The following is a 12,717-nucleotide window of genomic DNA, read 5'->3' on the forward strand; positions in this document are numbered from 1 at the left end:
CATATTAGAAAGATATTAATGTACTGAAAAACTGTATTTAAATTTATTGCAAAAAATATTACCTCAGCCGGGAGTCAAACCCAGATCTCTTGTATTCTGTACGAGAGTCTTAAGACATTAGACTACCGAGGTTCATTCTTTTTACTCAAAATCATCAAAGTGTTATAGTTAGTATTAAAGAGTAATGATTGCTTATTGAAATTTTCTTTTTCAATTTATATTTTGTTTGAATACTTAAATGAATATAAACTCATTAAATAATAGTTTTTTTATGAATAAAGCCGAGAAAATTTTAGGGGGTATTTTTGTGTTTTTGAACTTTGAAAGATTTTTCCGTAGCATTTTGATGCACTGAAAATGATTACGTCATTCGTTTTTTCCGTCATTCTTTATTTTTTAAATAATCGAAAACAGTTTTTTGTATGTAAATTTTTTTATTAATTTTTTCTAAACAAAAAATGATATCAAGGTCTGTTTTGCGGCATTTAACAGAAATATTCCAACAGTACCAAAACAGATCTCAATCATTCATTTTTTGTTTAGCTGAAAAAAAATTAATAACAAATTTACTTCTGAAAAAATTATTTTCGCTATTATTTAAAAAATGGAAAGTGATGGAAAAAAATGTAGTCATTGTCAGCGCATCAAATCTTACGGAAACATCTTTCAAAATTGAAAGCATAAGTCCTTCCTTTATTTTGTCGGACTGTGATATTTTTGAAAACCCAAAGTTTTGAATAAATTTATGATTACATTCCTTTAACGTGAAAATTTTTAATAAATACAATTTATAGCTCAATTACTAATTTTTATTTTCATCAGGCACACTAATTGCAACAAACCGACTGCTAATACTAAATGTCGCGCGCGCGTGTGTGTGTGTGTGTGTGTGTGTGTGTGTGTGTATGTGTTTCGTTTATGTGTTTTTTTGTGATATTCTCCTGTGATACTCTTCCCTATATTACTGACTAATGGCTGCTAAATGAATAAGAAAACATAAGAAGTGCAAAATGCGATGGCAAGATCCTACAATATCTCGCACATAAACATCGTCCTAATATTATACGATAGTTTGTAAAACATCGTCATAATTGTTAATATAGTGTTTTAAATTTCAGCACGAATAACTTTAAGTGGACCCCAATAGACGAACTTGTATCCACGCGCCGAGAATTATTTTCGTGAGAAACGTATGTTCATAATAATAATATATCGAAGTTCCATCACAGTGTGCGTATGTCAAATAAGCGTGATGAATAATCGCAAAGAATGATTTTGCTGAAGTAAAAATTTGGCTAGATACTGATATGAAAATAATTTTATTGAGCAAAATAATTGAACACGAGCGTAGCATGATGGACACGAATCTACCAATTCTGCTAATCCAAGAACAACAAGTCACAATAACGTCAAAATGACATTAAAATTAATCGGAAATGATTAAAAAATAATCATTTTGGAGTGACATCATTGTGAAATCATAATGATTTGTTGTTTTGCTTAGGAGGAGACGATTCCCTGCAAATTCGGATTCGATCCCCCCCCCCCCCCCCCGCAGCAAGAAATTTTCATGCGCTCGTAGCTCCTCTTCGGTAATCTATTAAACTAAGAGTATTGCTAAGAAAACTTTAAACTGCTTCGAAATCAACGTTAAATTATAGATCCCATGAAGAATAGAGACCAGGAGACTGAATGCTTTCAGAAAATGTGATCAAAATCAGGTTTCTGAATTAGTATTGATGGAGCTCGGTAGTGTTTGAATCGCAAAACTTCTTTCATATATATACTTATGCACACACAATTACATACAATAATCAAAAAATAAAAATGTTATTCTTTGATATCACGTTTTATAATAATAACAGGAAGACGTAAATTGTCATTTAAACTGCATGAAGAATAGAGCATTCTTCATGGTACAATCTATCATGCAAACTGCGAGAACAGTGTGTTATGGAACGAAAACGACATCTCGAACTAATTCAGATGACCACTTTGAGCACATAATCTGACGGTATCATTCATATAAATTTGGTCTTCTGGTTTCTTCATAATCCCATATATCTGTGAATAACTTGCGTGCACACCATAGACATATATACAAGAGGAAGGTCCTGTCCCGACTTTGGAATGTTGCGTCATTGAATGAATTAAAATTAACTTATTTGCAGACTCTGACTGTCCTTTCTCGTAATTAAACGAACAATTGATTGGATTTATGACATCATTACATGGTTTCACAATTGGATTTATGACATTATTATATTAGTTTACAATTGACTTAATAAAATATAGTTTTTCTCGATGCGTTTATTTTGTAAGTGAAGATGAGATGATTCTTATGATATGACATATTCATTATGATATATTCGATATGACATATTCGAACGTTAACTTTTATTAACTTTTATTTTATATTAATCTTATTTCATTGTAGTTATAATTTATATTCACAGCTAATGAGGACTAAAGAAACAACGTTCCGTGAAACTTATATATTTAAATAAAATAAATATTATCACCTAATATTATACACCTAATATAACTCTATTTTAATTTTATAACTGGATTTCTGTATTTAATTGTTTATTGTAAATTATATGAGTAAAAAGTGATATTAATTATGAATTTTACTTTGTGATATCTTAATTTGTTTGAATCAAACTAATTATGTAGCTCAAGCATAATGAACAATGCTACAAAAAGTTTTGATTTTCTGAGTGTTCTATGCATAATTATTTTGATAGCCCAATAAAATTTCTTTTAGATCAGTATCTAGCTAAATTTTTAGATATTTCAGCAAAATCGTTCTTTCCGTGTTTTAGGAAGAACCTTGATGAAAATAAAAATTGATGGCGTAAATTAGTGTACGGAGAGGAGGGGGAAGGAAGGACGCAGAACCATAATTCTTAGAAAGGGTAAATTAGAACAGTGAAATATAAAAGAAATATCTGAATACTTTGATTATCAAGCTGATTTGGATTATCAAACTGAATTTAATAAACATGGTATACAATTATACTAACATTTTATTTTTTTTTAATGCCTTAATATAAGGATTATGTCCAGTTTTATAGAAAAATTTGGGCCGAATGAACAACTTTAAAACATGTATACAATGTCTAAAATTTTAAGACATTGAAAGAGAATAAAAAATTCCATAAGTCCAACTTTATAGGAGAGATTTCCTGAGTGCTAAAACTATGCAAAGTTCGTTATTATGACCATGTATCATTATCTGTCCAGGGCACCTCTTCACAGTGACGGCGATAACAGATTGTATTAAAAACATTAAAGTAATGTCTGAAATGTATTTACATTCTAGAACATTTTAGAATATTAGTGCTCTTGCAAAAATGGCTATCGTACAATTGAGTATTGCAACGTGGTGACAGTCAGCCCAAATGGGGCCCAAACTGAACATAGTCCTTTTTTTTACATTATTTTTTTAATGTGTGAATTACATTTTACATTATTTTTTTAATGTGTAAATATTTAATAAAATTTTTAATGGAACAAATAACACTTCACTTACAAAAGAGTGAATTAGGAATTTTACAAATTTTATGCGTCACATAAATAGAGAAGAGTGGGCATGAAAGATACATGTTTTGAAATAGTCATTTTGTATTTTTTTTCAACTAATTGAATATTATTTTTTAAAAAATTTAAAAATAATAATAATAAATTTTCATATGATAACAGTTCTAAAACTATGTCGTCCATAAACATTTGACAATCATCGTCAAAACGACGTTACAGTAATGAAAGATGCAAAATTATCATTACAAAAAGTTTTTCTTGAGTTAAATTTCCAAGTCTTTTTCAGTTATATGCAATTAGCTTTTAGAGAAAGTATTTTTTTAATCAAATACTATATAGTATATACATTAATTAAGAATGTAATTACAAATTCTTTGTTTATTTTGGTTTATCAGATATTCTATAATTAGATTTTTTACACATAATGTTATGAAAAAGCCGGTATTGAGAGCTATGAAAAAGCCAGTTCTATTATTGCTTTGCCTTCATTGCATACTCAGAAATGTTCTTTTCAGTACAAATTACCTTTCTACTTTTTTAGTACAATTCAAGCAATTTTAATACGTTAATATTTTTTTGAAATAATCGTACTGATGATCAATCCATTTTTATTCGCTTGATCGATATATCATGGCATCAATATATGATCCTGTTAGCACACTTCTGCACAAGATTATCTTCAGATGCAGCCTCCTTCAAGGAGCATATTTGTAGATAAATAGATTTTCATATTTCTGTTTTATAAAACAGCATTTTGGTTATGTTGCTTCCATATTAAGTTACAGTAAGTATTTACCGACTCAATTTCTATATTTCACTCTTTTCAATCGTCTATCACATTTAATAGATTATTCTATAATAGTATGTAATGAAGACTAGTATCAGTGCAAATTGTACTCTGACTGAACTCTTCTTACTATACTTCATATGATAATAAAAGAAATTTTCATTTCTTTTACAATAAATATTTTTAATTCAAAATATTATTTGTTTTGTAAAATTTCTATTTTTTGCACATTTATTAATTTTCTTAAAAATAATATTTGTTAAAAGATGATGTTTTGATTTTATTTGTATTAGAGTTTATATAACTTATTACTTGGCTCTTTCCAAACCACGTTATTTTGAAAGAGTTAAATTTCTTGTTTATGAAAAATAGTGATTAAATCTCTGTTAATGGCTAAATATTATTTTTCTATTAAATTGGATCTTATAGATAAATCAATATATTTAAGTAAGAAAGCGATTATATTATATTTTATATTATATTTGTTTATATTTATATTATATTTGTTTAACACCAAATTAATATTCTTTTCATATTTTGAAAAAAAAAAACATCTCTTTCATACCTTCTTTCCCCTATAGATGATATAGCAGACAAAATGTTAAGAAGTAAATGCTATTTTTATGTTTACTGTTCCAATTTACGCTTCTTAGAAGTTTTGTTTTATATTTTTGTCATTCACTCCTTTACATTCAACTTATACTTTAATCTTTAATTTTTGTTAAAAAGAGCAAGCTCGATATCAGCAAGGATTTATTCATCTGAATATACCGAATGCTGAATGAACACAAATAATCTGATCTGATGAATTCGACGATGAAACAAAGCTTTCTCCGCGCGCAGACACAGACTTTTGTTTATGTTTCATTTAGTTATAAATATATATATCGAGTAAAAAGATAATATACATATATTTTTTTTTGTATTTATGTAAAAGACACGTTTTCCTGTGTCGCACATTCTTTGTGACGCATTCGAAGATTGTTAGATAACAGTTTAACCATCCGTTCCCGATTCGCTAATAGCGTATTCGATTTACTGACTCGATTCTTAATCAATAATCTATTCTGTTTAGCTGTAAAAGAAGAGCTAAACTATGCGAGAAATGCAGCTAAAAAGAACAAACAGTTGATTTGAAGTCAGATCGAATTAGTAAATCGAATATGCTGTAAGACCTTTCTGGAAGAAATAACATCAAGGTTGCTAATTGGTGCGCGAAGGGTGCTGGAAAAACGTTATCGCTAAGTTATTAAAGTAATGACATCGATGTGTTTTTTTTTCTATAATCACGATCCTCTATATCATTTTCTACATCAGTCGTCTCGTTTTCATAACTAGCCTCCTTCTAAATTGAATTTTATATAAATGTATTATCTCTATGAGATTATTCGTCAGAAAATCGAAGATAAAGCGACGCAAGTACAAGACCATTCACATAGATACATTCTTTCTCCCATTGATTTCCCGTATGTGTATTCCGAGTAAAACAAAAAAGGAGCACGGCAGTGTCTCGTGCCATGATGCTGCGCTTGTCTTAGCGCCGAGACGCTATCATATCCCCAAATATAATTTGTATAGAGTGATGCGTCATCAGCGATACGACTAGGAAGGAGATAATTCTACATAAAATAGACAGATAAATAACAGAAAATAGAATCGTATATGAAACTTCCGTATTCTGGAGAAAATATAACTGAAAGATTAGAAAATCAATCAGCGTTTCCGAGTCAATTTATTAATAAAAATTATGCGTTTCGCAGATTTCCTCCGTGTCCAGATCTATTCTTGGAAATGTCATTATCTTTATATAGAAATCGTGGAAACTTCAAGAATATTATCAATTTATTAATGTCTCAGAAAATTTTTCTTAGTATTCTTTATACAATTTTTCATAATTTTTATACAAATTTCAGAATTTCTGTATAATTTTTTATAATTTTTTAGAACATTTCTCTGAATTGGAACACTTTTCAGAAATGCTTAAAAAATTTATATCTTTCCTGGAATTCTTTATATATGTGTGAATTCAGATTCACACAATTCTAATCTTGAAAAGATTTTATTTCATATTAGTTATTTTATAACTTAATTGTAAAAAAAACTTATAAAAAAAATTTGAAATATTTTTTCAGAAATGTTCATAAAAATAATAAGTTAAAAATAAAGTTCCTTAAAAATATTGTGAGCTTTTATGAACATTTTTTTCATCAGGACTATTTATAAATTAACTTCCAATTAAACGTAGCGACTACGGAAGCGTAAATATACAAATATATTCTACTCAATAAAATGAAATATTTCTCTTTATTTTTAAACAGACTGTTAAATTATTTTATTTATACTGTGATTAAATAATTTATATTGAATATTATCCAGATTTAAAAATAATAATAAAAAAAATCAATATTGTCAAAATTATCAAAGAACCTCTTAAAATTTTGTTCCAGCTTTTCTTTTGTTTTTAACAGTAAAAATCGTCATTCCTTCCCAGTTACATGACTAATAACAGACTACTCTGTATTAACTCGGTAGATTAAACGTCTTCTCTACAAAATCTTTCTACTAAAAGTCTTGTGACAAAAGAATGTCATTAGGTATATCGAATCCTCAGTACATCAGGTAGAAAAGTGCACTTGCCTCGGCATATACAATTGCAACGTAAATTAGTTTATATTGTTGTATATTATATGTATATAGATACTGATGTACATAACTAAGATTTCGCCGATATTTCGTCAAAACCTGATTAGCAGTTTCCTTTATTACAAAAAAATGTCAAAAGACAAAATCTCGTTCCAATAGTATAAATCTTTTGTTCTATATCTTTGATAAATAAAACCTCTAATAAATTATTTCTATTTTCCTTACAAGAAGAAACATATTTCATGAGTCTCTTTTTTTTTAGAAAACCATTCTGTACTCTCATATCTATATACACATTAGCATATGTACAGGATATACACAGAATATCCCAGACGTCGGCGCTTCCTTTTCGAGAGAAACAACAAGATTGTTCATCTGTGTTATTAATAATTTACTGCTCACTTCAGTACTACTTCCTATCTCAACGTCAAGCCGATTATTTTCCTTCGGTTGGCTTTCATCTTTCATCATTGATCGTGGAGGAAGCGCCACGTTTTAGGAAATTTCGTATATATTTCAAGATGTTACAAAAGAATGGCATTGTTCTCCTTTCCAAAAAAATTCACCCAACTTGGTTTTTTTTCTCCCTTATTCGCCTTTTCGCTCGATATTAACTCTCTTCGCTGGATTTGAACAATATCCCGTTTCGCACAAATCGTCGAACAAAATCCCATAATTCGATCATTTTCCTCCTTTCCATTCCATTCTGCCTTTTCTGCTTCATCCGTTCGTTTGTATTTTAGGCCTCTTCGGAATGTGAACCCTGAGAACTGCGTTTCTTCTTGTGGTTATTATGATGATGATAGCTGTGATGCTGATGGTGATGGTGATGTTCTCGATGTTGCATCAGAGCGTCTGTTTCCGGCTGGTTTTGATGGCCTACTAGGAGATCCAAAGTGCCCTTAGGTACAACGGGCGCCTGTTCACCTGTTGTCGGCGGAATCGGCGTTGCGATCGGTGACTCGACTGGAAGTGGCACGCAGTGTAATACGTAACATCTCACACCCGCCAAGATAAAGCCTGAAACAATAAAAATAATACTTAGAAGCGTATTTTTACATTGGAATTTCATCAATTGCAGATTCAAGTGGTGACGAGCACATGCGTGTCACCAACACGTCAATCGATTAAGCGTACTTATAAATCTTTATTTGACGCTTTGCAAATCGACTATTATACCTATTCTACAATAGAGTCACAAATCGTAAGAAAGAAATTGATCAATCACAATTGAAAAAAATAATAGATGATTACTTAATTTCTTACGGCTTATGGATTATGACTCTCTTATAGAACCAGCTTTAACAGTCACCTAACGGATAGTTTTAAAGAGAAAATTAATTCAGGAAAATTCGAGTTTATTGAAAATATATCTCCTATTCTTTCTCTAAATAAATATATTCTACTTAAATCTAAATTCTAAATCGATTTAATGTAAATTAATTTATTATTGCAATCATACGCACATAGTAAATTCGTAAAAACAATTGCTTCATTTCTCGACTATTATTGATTAATGCGTGGAACAAGCTGGAAATATTTTCATAATTCTAAATCATTGAGGAGAACGCAATATTCAATTTCTTCATCAACTCACGATATGGCGCTTATATTAAAGATTTTTCGCTTGTTCTGCAAAACGTGTGTCTTATGATATATAAGATAAAAGCTAATGTGACGCAAAAGAAGGGTTTTCCATATCTAAGAAAAGACTTACCAAGTATAAGTAGGGCAGCGCCTGCCACCAGTAACGCCAACCTGTGGTTGGTGGTCGTTGCACCCGGAACGAGTTGGACGAGACCGACCACGAGCACTACCGCACCCAACAACAGGCACACCACCACAGCGTGCAACCCGGATATCTGTAGGCAACGATCTTCATCAGGCGACGAATATGCTTATTTTCATTGCCGCTTCCGGCGCTTATACATATTATATATACACTATTATATTGTTCATAAGTTTCCAAACATTCTTAAATATAAAATAAAAACACATTCTTTGAGTTTTTGTTTAATACAACTATAATAATTTGTCTCGGTAGTCTAAAGAACATTTATACGGAATACAAAAGTTCAACTCTCAGTCGAGGTAATATTTTTCGCAATAAATTTAATTATAGTTTTTCAGCACATTAACATTTTTCTAATATGCCTGATTGAGCATCGAATTATTAAAAATTGCTTATCAATTTAATTTAATTTGTGATATTATTACAGTTTAATTGCATTTATAAGGAAAATCAATTTGGCGCAGTTCGAATGACTATAAATATGGTATACTTTACTTATGGTAATACTTTAAATAATTGAATTATTTAAAGTATTAAAGATCCAGCTTTGACCGGCTTCCAGTTTATCGATTGTGTTCTCACATGTATAGTCTAAAATAAGATTTTTATTGTTTGCAATAATTTAGTTTTTTAATTATAAAATAAATAAAATATCAGTCATAGATTACAATTTTTTCACATGAAAAATCCTCCTTTTGCTTTTATTATAACTTTATATATTTTTTTGTAAATTAATTTCTTAAGCATACTTAATGACATTTTTTTTCAGATTGGCATCACTGTCAGAGTTGTGGATGACACTTTTCTTATCTATCATTCAGAGATTTTTTTTATAAATTGTAAGCCGGCAATTTTTATCAAAATTCCACTTAGATATTGCATTGATATTCTATCATTGTCTTCCTTAACATCGATGTACCTAATCGATGTGGAATTCTGATAAAAATCATTAGTTCAGCTTGTTATTAATAAATTGAGAGTTGTCAATGACACCGCGAAAAGATGAGATATCAAACTAATTACTAATACAGACAAATTAACTTACGACAAAAATAAAAAACAATTCATTATCCAAGTTATCGGCGAATACAAAAAATGTATCCCAATGTAAATAAAAGCACTTTATTTAAACCACTTCAATAAGAAATTTAAGTTGCATAACTTATAGAGCTTTTTGAGATTATATGAGACTAAAATTCGAAACATTTTGTAAAATTTGGTTAATCTTGTAATATTTGATGCAATAAATAAATTTATTATTACTTATGTATTTTTTATTCAAACAGTTGTCAACTGTCATCGCAATGCGTATTCTTATAACGCTGCCAATTTCCTGTAAAAATTTTATTATATTTTCGTGAAGTTTACATATTGATAGTTATCTATTGTTAAAAAATTATTGTTATGGCGGTGTAACATTTTTTTTCTATGCGCAAGAATTAAAATTGCGCGAAGATAGAAAGATTACGTTATATTCGCCGCTGCCGAATTAGGAATAAAGACAGACTATGGCGAGACTGGGATTGGAAGAATCCCGAGACGGGATTGTTTATTAGAGTAGAGAAGATATGATCAAAATGGGAGCGAATCTCAGGCCGAGCGTGAAATTTCAAACGTCGGCGCATCGCATGCTACAATCTTTCTTAAGAATATTAAATTAAATATATTGAGAATTAATATTAATTATTTGAATTCTGTCATATTCGAAATTTGATATTTTTGTAAATCAATATAAGGTTGTCTGAGCACAATTAATTATTATTTATTCAAAATTTAGAATATTATTTATTAAATTCAATTGATACTTTTAAGAAATGGAACAATAATTGGTCCAGGCAAATTGCGTTTGATAAGGAAATTTATCATAGATTCAAGCCGTTTTACCATTTCGTACTAGGAAAGGAGAGAAGAGTGAGTTAAAAGAAAAGTGAATAACACAAATTAAATATTTACATCTTTATTAACAGCGTAACCTGCTGGCACGCGGGTTATTGTCCAGTTATTGTGTGATGTTTGAGATGACTCGAGAGAGTCACCGTGATATTTTAGAGGCCTTAGGGACCTGATGTGAGATGATCATAGGTCGCATGTTCCGGCGACAAGAGACAGTGGCGTCGGCCCTCACAACGCATTCGACGATCAACTCCTTGCACGACGCGGGAGACTTCCGAGTTATAACTCATGTGGTTTTTAGCCTCTGATGTATAGTGACCTGTATCCGCCTACCAGCGCGATTACCTCTCTTTATTATTCTATAGAAAAGCAATTTTTATTTACCAATGCGACCGTTTGAAATTGCAATTATTTAAATGAAAAAAACTAATTAATATGAATTGAGTGAAGAATAACTGAAAGGAAGAATTGAGCAGCTTCTAGTGCGGTCAATTCTGAGAAAGACCCAAGAAAGGGAGAGAACTGAGCAACTTCTACAAGCGCGATCAGCCGCTTGGGATATTAGAAAAAACAATATTAAAAGAACAGAGTATTAAAAGAACTAAGACATTCGTATTTTTTTTTCTTAAGAATTATATATTATGAGATATTTCAAATTTTCTGCTCTTTGACAGTTTTCAATCCAGACAGAGAGTCAGCTGAATAAAAAATTATCACGGAATTCGGTTTTCGTCGCGTTTATATAGGCGCTAGTGGCGGCGCTCGCGAGTCGAGAAAAAGAGAGGGCTCGATTTTTCAGAAATTGGAACTACATGACAAATTTGAGTATTTCTCATAGAAATATTGATCATATCAAATTTAATATAATTTTGAAAGATCGAATCAATTTCTTGTTATTTAATAACATTTTGAAATTATTAGTTAGATTAATTTTTAGATCCTTCTCCCTGATCCGTGCCGCTCCTTCCTCAATTTTTGATTGATCGATGCTCACTAGCGCGACTAGTTCGCGTTTGCTTACATTATATTTTCGGCTGAATAAAGTAATTACAACGATTAAGAAAATGATAATTAAATAAAAATGTAATGAATATGTCGCAGGACCGCAAATAATATTCTTAGCTTGAGTGATCGAAATCTCATGCGGGAGTTCAAACGACGGGTTGCGACATGGGTTGCGATTGGTGTACGATATAATGACGTTTATTTCGTGGGATTACAAAAGTTGTAACGCTTTAATCAAATTAGTTTTTACAGATTCTTACGCAGGATAGTAATGCGAGACCTCGGTATGTGGAAATAATTTCCTCGCCTCCGAGCCTCTTCTCGCAATCTCATCGTCAGGCATTGGCACATGGGACGCGTCTCGCGAATGTTTTGATTGGCTCGCGCTAGACAAATGTTACGTCGTACCAGCGTAATAGAGAGCAATACTATGAACCGAATAAGTTTTCGCTTGGAATATTCGCGCAAAATATTTAACTAGAATATTTAACTAGAATATTTTAAATGAACGATGCAAAACTAATTAACAAAAGTAAGTCAGCGTAGAATATGAGAGGTAGAAAAAACTTGTTGTATAGACGGCAGGACGTAACACATTTTAAAAAAATTTTAAATTTCAAGGCACCGCACCGCAGTGGACGGAAAAATTCGGCCAACGTTCTAATTCTTGATCAATTTTAATGTACGTTGTTTTAATTTGTTCAAAATTGAATGAGCTATAAGTATATTCTTTTTGAATTAATTTTGAATTATGGATCAAATTAAAAATTGTCAATATGCATTATCGTACAATTTTCCCACCTGGATCGACTCATTCCTGTTACTGTCGCGAATTATAATTGTGCATAAAGCATGCAAAAATTAGCGAAAAAGTTCCACGCTCTCTCGTGCCCAACTTGTTTAAAGAAATTTCTGATATTTGTGAAACATCTGTCTGGTTATTGAATTATCTCGTACTGAAATTCCTTTACTTAAGAAATTTAATAGAGCGCGATGAAATTGTGCCGTTGCACGAATAACGGTCACAGTATATGTGTATATATATATATATATA

The 12,717-nt window shown here is 30.6% G+C and overlaps 1 protein-coding gene across 1 annotated transcript in view; it reads right to left on the reverse strand.

The window, feature by feature from the left end:
• Positions 1–7,524: 7,524 nt before the first annotated feature.
• Positions 7,525–12,717, reverse strand: part of LOC108693791 — a 130,369-nt gene continuing 125,176 nt past the window's right edge. The window contains exons 3-4 of the mRNA XM_018202930.1: positions 8,691–8,835; positions 7,525–7,993 (exon numbers count right to left, since the gene is read on the reverse strand). Coding sequence (XP_018058419.1) covers positions 7,713–7,993; positions 8,691–8,835 — 426 coding nt within the window. The 3' untranslated portion in view covers positions 7,525–7,712. The remainder of the gene's footprint in view (positions 7,994–8,690; positions 8,836–12,717) is intronic.

The sequence above is a fragment of the Atta colombica genome, unplaced genomic scaffold (assembly GCF_001594045.1).
Source record: "Atta colombica isolate Treedump-2 unplaced genomic scaffold, Acol1.0 scaffold99, whole genome shotgun sequence".
Lineage (NCBI taxonomy): Eukaryota > Metazoa > Arthropoda > Insecta > Hymenoptera > Formicidae > Atta > Atta colombica.